At 39.5% G+C, this 8,359-nt stretch overlaps 1 protein-coding gene across 1 annotated transcript in view; it reads left to right on the top strand.

The window, feature by feature from the left end:
* Positions 1-439: 439 nt before the first annotated feature.
* Positions 440-8,359, top strand: part of LOC308367426 (NACHT, LRR and PYD domains-containing protein 3-like) — a gene marked incomplete at both ends in the record, with an annotated part of 17,767 nt that continues 9,847 nt past the window's right edge. Inside the window, 4 exons of the mRNA XM_080841332.1 lie at positions 440-495; positions 720-833; positions 1,891-2,004; positions 7,389-7,502. Coding sequence (XP_080697458.1) covers positions 440-495; positions 720-833; positions 1,891-2,004; positions 7,389-7,502 — 398 coding nt within the window. The remainder of the gene's footprint in view (positions 496-719; positions 834-1,890; positions 2,005-7,388; positions 7,503-8,359) is intronic.

The raw sequence follows: 8,359 nt of genomic DNA, 5'->3' as shown, positions 1-8,359 counted from the left end.
CCTACTCAGGGTCCTTCTCTCCGCCACTGTTGTGATGCAGTCCAGTTCAGTGCCAAAAACAGCTCCTGTATAAGCGTTGTAAGAATATGTGTGTCACATTAATATCAATATTTGATATTAATGTTACATTTTATAATGTGTTTGTGTTTCCTGTGCAGTGTCCCTGCCCTCTCCTGCACAATATCTGTATTCATAATAATAATAATAATAATAATAATACAAATAATAATAGTTATTACTAGTAGTAATATTAATATTATTATTGTATTATTATATTTATTATATCATAGTATTATTATTAATATTAATAGTATTATTATTGTTATTATTGTTATGATTATTAATAATAATATGAAGCTGTATATTCGTCCTGTTCAGGTGCAGAGAGTCTCTCCCGCTGCTGGTCACAGTAAGACTTCTGTAGAATCTGCAGCACACCATGAAGAATGACCAGGACATAGGTGATGGTTTCTCATCAACTCACTTTGATGCAGGGTTAGCCTCAATCTATATGTAATCTGAATGTGTGAGTGTGTTCGTGTGTGTGTGTATGTGTGACAGTGTAAGCTTAACATTTCTGTATTTGTATAACCTTGCAATGCCTGCTATCAAGTTGTGAGTGTGTGTGTGTGTGTGTTTGTCTGTGTGTGTGTCTTTAATGTTTAAATGTCAAAACTATAGTCTGTACTGATTGTATTTGTGTGTCTTTCTATGACCAGTTCAGAGATGCAGAGACCTCCATCTCCAGTGCCCAGCTGTGTGTCTATGAAGAGTGATAGTTCCATGTATGAACCTGTCAAATTCAGCAGTGGACCAGCACACTCTAAACCACAGTAAGTTGTGTGTGTGTGTGTGTGTGTGTGTGTGTGTGTTTGTGTGTGTGTGTGTGTGTGTTTGTGAGTGTGTGTGTGTGTTTGTGTGTGTGTGTGTGTGCGTGTGCGTGTGTCTGTCTGTCTTTGGGGGTGTGTGTGTGTGTGTGTGTGTGTGTTTGTGTGTGTGTGTGAGTCTGTCTGTCTTTGTGGGAGTGTGTGTGTGTGTGTATGTTTATCTGTTTGTCTTTGTGGGAGTGGGTGTGTGTGTGTGTTTGTGTGTGTGGGGGGGGGGAGACAGTGTTAGCGTAACATTTCTGTATGTGTAAAACTTTGCAATGCCTGACATCAGTTTGTGAGTGTCTGTGTGTGTATATGTGTGTGTGCGTGCGTGCTGTCGCAGCCCAGCTCTCAGCACGACGCAACAAGGGAATTTCAAAGTATGTTCTTTATGAAACTCTTTTTAGTTACAAGTTACAAACAAAAGTAGTCAAATGAACAGAAAATAGGGGAAAACCTATGCCTTGCACCCAGTGCAACTGGCACCTTCCCCTCTGTCTCTCTCTCTCAGCCAGCTCTTCTAACTGACTTTTTTAAAGCTCTTTTGTTTGACTAGATTGGCATTGATCAGCCACTAGTCAAACAATCTGCAGGTGAGCTGCAATTAGGGAAAGCTCGACCTAACTAGTCTCCAGCACACCGTACTGTTCACCCATAGTAACCTAAGTGGGAGCCTAAGAGCAGCTTGGGCTACCACAGTGCGTGCGTGCGTGTGTTTGTGTGTGCTTTTGTTTGTGTGTACAAATGTTAATGATTTAATGCAAAGAGTGAAACAATGTACAATACAGAGAGAGATAGATGACACACGGCGCATGGGCCAATACAGTTAACAATAACATGCCAGCAGACTGGCGCTGGGTGAGTTCTAGCCGGAGAGGGCGTCGAAGGAGCAGGGTTCAGTGCTGGCGTGACAGTGTGTGTGTTTGTGTGTGTGCGTACAAATGTTAATGCCAATTGTTTTACGCATAAAGTGAAAACTAGAGTCTATACAGATTGTATTTGTGTGTCTTTCTATGACCAGTTCAGAGATGCAGAGACCTCCATCTCCAGTGCCCAGCTGTGTGTCTATGAAGAGTGATAGTTCCATGTATGAACCTGTCAAATTCAGCAGTGGACCAGCACACTCTAAACCACAGTAAGTTGTGTGTGTGTGTGTGTGTGTGTGTGTGTGTGTGTGTCTGTGTGTGTGTGTGTGTGTGTGTGTGTGTGTGTGTCTGTGTGTGTGTGTGTGTGTGTGTGTGTGTGTGTGAGTGTCTGTCTGTGTTTGTGGGAGTGTGTGTGTGTGTGTGTGTGTGTGTGAGTCTGTCTGTCTTTTTGGGAGTGTGTGTGTGTGTATGTTTATCTGTTTGTCTTTGTGGGAGTGGGAGTGTGTGTTTGTGTGTGTGTGTGTGTGTGTGTGTGTGTGTGTGTGTGTGTGTTTGTCTCTGAGACAGTGTTAGCGTAACATTTTTGTATGTGCACTGTAAAAAAACAACCTAATTTTACAGTTAATAACTCTACATTTTTACAGTGGTTTTCTGTTTTTTGAAATTGTATACAAAACTACATATAATAATGGAGGTTAACTATAAATTAAAAACACGACTCCTATTTTAAGGATAATGCCAATAATGACAAATTACATGGATTTCAATTTTTTTTACAGAAAATAACTGTATTATTTATACATACATTTTCCATTTTTCTGAAATACATGCAAATGTAAATACAATTACACTGATAATCTGTAATTTAATATGTAGCTCATTATATTATGGTTTATGTACATACTAACAATTTAGCATGATTCTATGTAAATTTACAGTGAATTCTTCACTAATTCAGCATAAACATTTTTGCAAACCCATTTTCATTTAACCTGTTAGAACCTTGATGTTTTTTCCTAAATGACCTAAAAATTCCATGCCCAAATGTAAAGGCTTACTTTTGAGTTTTAGGCACAGTATGGTGGAAAATTTCAATTTGATGTTACAGAGTACCCGTCAAGCTATGAGTACCATATATGATATCTGAAATTTTAGAAAGATGTCGATAACCTTCCCAAAATGTAGGCGCTCCCTATTTTTTTTCATTTACATCTAGATTACTGTGGATGTAAGTAGGAAAATGAATAGAAATGCCCAGTTTTGTCATATAATTGTGTGCCCCCAAGGGTATGCCATCACTTGAACAAATTTGGAACTGATATCTCATCCCAATCAAAAGTTAGAATATAAATAATCGGTGAGCCCTCCATACACTTCCGTGACTTTTGCTGCTTTTTGATTATACCAGACTCTATTTCAATCTTCTCGTCATCCAACCGTTGAAGCTCTTCCAATACTACTGTTACCCCATAAAAACAATCTTTTTGGGGGCTGGCTCTCTGTTTTATTTTTAGAAGCCATGATGATGTAGAATAAATGTGTTTTGTTGTGCACCTGCATTACGTTATAGAACTGTCAAAACTTGCGTGGCTAAACGGCAAAACAAATGCACGTGAATTACTGATTACATCCCACCTTCTCTGTTGTGCACTCGGATATCTTTGCATCTCATTGGTCTACAGTCATGATTGACACATGTGTGGACCAGTCAAGGAAAGTATTAGTTTATGTTTTTCACGCACAGACTTAGCAGAGTTTACCATAGCAACCATGGACATATGATAGCAACAAAATAGTCTTGGGTGCGCGCATTGTGTCAGACTGACAGGTCAGTCAACCTATGATATTAGTTACAGGTTCCCGTATCTTGCTGGCTGATTGGGTTATCCTGATAAGATAACACTCTGTAAAAGGTCGGGATAGCCTTCACGCTTAGAGCAAGATGTTACTCATAAGAGGACTCAGGAGGTTGAAGATGTTAGAAAGATGGGTATTTTTATTAACCCAAATAAGGCACAAAGGCAGTTAAAACACTGACAATACTAAATCAATATAAAAAATACAGTTTTCACTAAGGACAAATGCATGAAGCCACCAACAAATAAGCAATTCACATAAGACCACATGTATAAAAAGGACCATTAACTGGTCAGTGAGAGTCCTTATTAAACACGATCACTCTCACTACGAAACAAAACAAAAGCAAATAAAAGGATCAAGGTAACTAGCCCATCGTGAGAGCTCCAAGGACTTACGTCCTATTAAACTGGCAACTTTCCTGAACAAAGAACAAAGGTAAGTTTAAGTAGCCTTGACAAGCACCTTGAATTGGCTCATACCAATCATTGATTTCAGGTGTGTCAATCAGCAAGGCACCAACACCTGTGGCTCACAGCAGCCATACCTAAACAATCAAACTCCCAATCAACTAGGAAACACAGACTACACATGGTAGCAATTAGGCTTGGTGCCGGCATAGCCGACACATAATAAAGCAGCCAAATCTCATTAAACATAAACTCCATATATCGCGCCATCTTCACAACACAAACTTAGACACTAAACACCGGTTGACAAACGGTATGAAATATGACAATATGATTATTGTTAAACTAAATAAACAGAAAATTTCAGAGACAAGACATTGAATGTGTGCTGATTTTAACTGAACAAAGACATGAACATCAAACATGTAACACACACACACACCAAAACACCTTCACCCAGTCCACAAAAGCAGCAGCCTACAGGCTGCAGTGGTGGGTCACACAGGTGCCCCGTCACAGACTCACTTTGTTCATTCGGTTAAAATCAAGCCACCCCTGAACTAAACACCACTATACATATTTGGGACCCATTCTAACGGCATCGGCAAGCCTGGTCTAGTCACACAAGAGCATTGTCCAAATTCCCTAATGCTGAATGGGCACTAAATCCAACAGACCCACTCCAAAATCTTGTGGAAAGACTTCCTATAAGAGAGGCAACTGTTATAGAGTAGTTTTGGAATGAGATGTGCGTGAAACTCATATATGTGTGATGATCAGGTGTCCCAATACTTTTGACCTGACCTAACCTTGGATCTGGCTGGCCCAGAGCAATGCAGAACAATAAAGACGAGACAAGGGGGAAATTACTTTGCAATGGACTGACTCACTCCATGTAGTTTAATATGAGTCTGAAGTCAAATGTTTTAACTTTTGTGGGTAGAGGCTATTGTGATGTTCCTGCTGAGCTCCGCTCCGGCCACGCCCCCTTCAATCACACAAGCACATACACCTGTTTCACTCTCACTCATGCTCTCAGCTGCATGTCATTAGTATCATTCACCATCCCAGCTGCACTGCATTCAGGTCCCAAATCACATGATCACACACACCTGATTCACTCCTATATATAACCTGCACTCCCCTCACTCCGTGTTTGGTCTCGTCACTACAAGGGTGAAACCTTTGCCCAAGTCTTCTAAATCTGTGGCCCACTCTACGTCCCTGGGATTCCGCCTTCCGGCCACCGGCAACTACAACCCCATTGTCAGCTGGCTTCCAGCCCAGCAAGCTCTCTGTCCTTGGGCGTCCAGCCCCGCAAGCTCCCTGTCTGCTGGCTTCCGAGTCAGCCATTTCGGTGCCGGCAGACTTTTAGGACTGCATTATCCAGAGTGCCGTGCATACGGCACCGGGAGTAATGTGACTGTCTTGTCCGGCCTGTAGCCGTGTACCTCTGTTCTTTGCCCTTGCGCACAGTAGCCAGAGTGAGACTCTGTGCGATCTTTAGTTCATGTTCCTAGATCTTTGTGTTAGAACTCTGTCTGTTAACCCTTTCGTTGATTTGTATACTCTGTTTGTGTCCTGTTCCCCGTCTGTACTCCATCAATAAACTCTGCATCACCTGAAACTCTTCAATCACAAACCCTGCAAGTCAATGTTTGAAATAATTGTCTTCCAAAATAAAACCATCATTTTACAATCTTGAGCATGTGTCAGCACTTTATTGAATGTGTTTGATCATAAAAATGTAGGAGCAATCTGGAAAATGACAGTTTCTCTGCTAAATGTGAATTGCCGTCACTTAATTGAAGGTGTTTCATTGTAATAAATGAGGGAAAATCTGTAAAATACCAGTGTTTCTCTGCAAAACTGTTAGGGCTGCCACTTTATTGAAGGTGTTTAATCTTAATTAAAGAAGCCTGACTTAATGAATGGTGTTTGCTCGTTATAAATTAGGAAGAATCTGTAAAATAACAGTATTTTTTGCTGAACTTGTTGTACTGTCACTTTATTGAAAGTGTTCGATATTAATAATAAAAAAATCTGTAAAATAACAGTTTTTCTCTGCTGAACTGTTAGGGCTGCCACTTTATTGAAGATTTTTAATCTTAATTAAAGAAGCCTGACTTAATGAATGGTGTTTGTTCGTAATAAATTAGGAAGAATCTGTAAAATAACAGCATTTTTTGCTAAACTTGTAGTACTGTCACCTTATTGAAAGTGTTCGATATTAATAATAGATACAAAAATCTGTAAAATAACAGTTTTTCTCTGCTGAACTGTTAGGGCTGCCACTTTATTGAAGGTTTTTAATCTTAAATATCGAGGAAAACATTGTAAAATAACAGTGTTTCTCTGCTATACTTTTAGTACCCTAACTTAATAAAAGGTGTTTGCTCGTAATAAATTAGGAAGAATCTGTACAATAACAGTTTTTCTCTGCTAAACTGTTAGGGATGTAACTTTATTAATGGTGTTTGATTGTATTAATTGAGGAAAAATCTATAAAAAAAACAGTTTTTCTCTGCAAATCCTTAAATGGAAATATCTGTAAATATAGGGTTTTTGCACTTTATTTGAATTAGGATGTTTTACTTTAATTTTGCGGTTTTTGTTTGGCAGCCGTAGCTGCCAGTAATTTACTGTTTTTTTACAGAATTTTTTTTTACAGTGTGTAAAACTTTGCAATGCCTGATCAGTTTGTGATGTCTGTGTGTGTATGTACTGTATGTGTGTGTGTGTGTGTGTGTGTGTGTGTGTGTGTGTGTGCGTGTGTGTGTGTGTGCGTGCGTGTGTGTGTTTGTGTGTGCTTTTGTTTGTGTGTACAAATGTTAATGATTTAATGCAAAGAGTGAAACAATGTGCAATACAGAGAGAGATAGATGACACACGGCGCATGGGCCAATACAGTTAACAATAACATGCCAGCAGACTGGCGCTGGGTGAGTTCTAGCCGGAGGGGGTGTCGAAGGAGCAGGGTTCAGTGCTGGCGTGACAGTGTGTGTGTTTGTGTGTGTGCGTACAAATGTTAATGGCAATTGTTTTACGCATGAAGTGAAAACTAGAGTCTGTGCAGATTGTACTTGTGTGTCTTTGATATAATTCTTCTTATTCAGACTAACATAACTTTCATGACCACAAATATAAATTGGCCAGCGATTTAATTTGCTTTTTTATTCATAAATGTATGTAAAATGGTCGCAGAAAAGGCTCATGGGAAATGGGATGACAGACATGTCATGTTGTACTGTTCCAAACTCTTTATTATCAATAGAAAAAATAATTATTTTTCTCATATCCTTTAGTCTGACCACTGATTTTATTAACCATCATAATGTAATGTTGTTAATTGGAGCTTGAATGTTTTGTGTAATGTGTTTATCCAGTTCAGAGATGCAGAGACCTCCATCTCCAGTGCCCAGCTGTGTGTCTATGAAGAGTGATAGTTCCATGTATGAACCTGTCAAATTCAGCAGTGGCCCTTTACACTCTAAACCACAGTAAGTTGCGTGTGTGTGTGTGTGTGTGTGTGTGTGTGTGTGTGTGTGTGTGTGTGTTTGTGTCTGTCTGTCTTTGTGGGAGTGTGTGTGTCTGTGAGGTCATATGCACACGAAGTCTAGGGCCTCTGAATCGGATTTACTTTTCACACCAATCGAATCTTTTAATTTCGTAAATACGGAGGTTGGCAACGAGAGATTTGCGTAAAAACGGAGCCACCAGATTGTGTTTAAAGGGCTGTAGTACATACCTCACACCTGTGGGTGGCGCTTTAGCGCTTTATTTACACAACTGAAAAAACGTGAAAAACCTAGAGACTATACAGCACGAGGATAAACACATTACACAAAACATTCAAGCTCCAATTAACAACATTACATTATGATGGTTAATAAAATCAGTGGTCAGACTAAAGGATATGAGAAAAATAATTATTTTTTCTATTGATAATAAAGAGTTTGGAACAGTACAACATGACATGTCTGTCATCCCATTTCCCATGAGCCTTTTCTGCGACCATTTTACATACATTTATGAATAAAAAAGCAAATTAAATCGCTGGCCAATTTATATTTGTGGTCATGAAAGTTATGTTAGTCTGAATAAGAAGAATTATATCAAGATATGAGGCTAATCAAAAATCAGAAGGCTGGGTTTATGTTAGTGAATTCGAGGCCCACCACGAGTGAGATTTTGAGGGAGAACAAGCTATATATATTGTGGTTGGAGATCGCAAAACGATCACGTGGGGCAATGACGTCATCAGGTTGCGTGAAACCGTGCAGACGAACACCAGCCCCCGTACCGATTCAAATCTACTCACTTTCTACCCCAGACTTCGATCATTGCGGAAACCGTG

The sequence above is a fragment of the Sprattus sprattus genome (genome assembly GCF_963457725.1).
Source record: "Sprattus sprattus genome assembly, chromosome: 1".
NCBI classification, from domain to species: Eukaryota; Metazoa; Chordata; class Actinopteri; order Clupeiformes; family Clupeidae; genus Sprattus; species Sprattus sprattus.
This window is presented reverse-complemented; position numbering and strand designations above follow the sequence as displayed.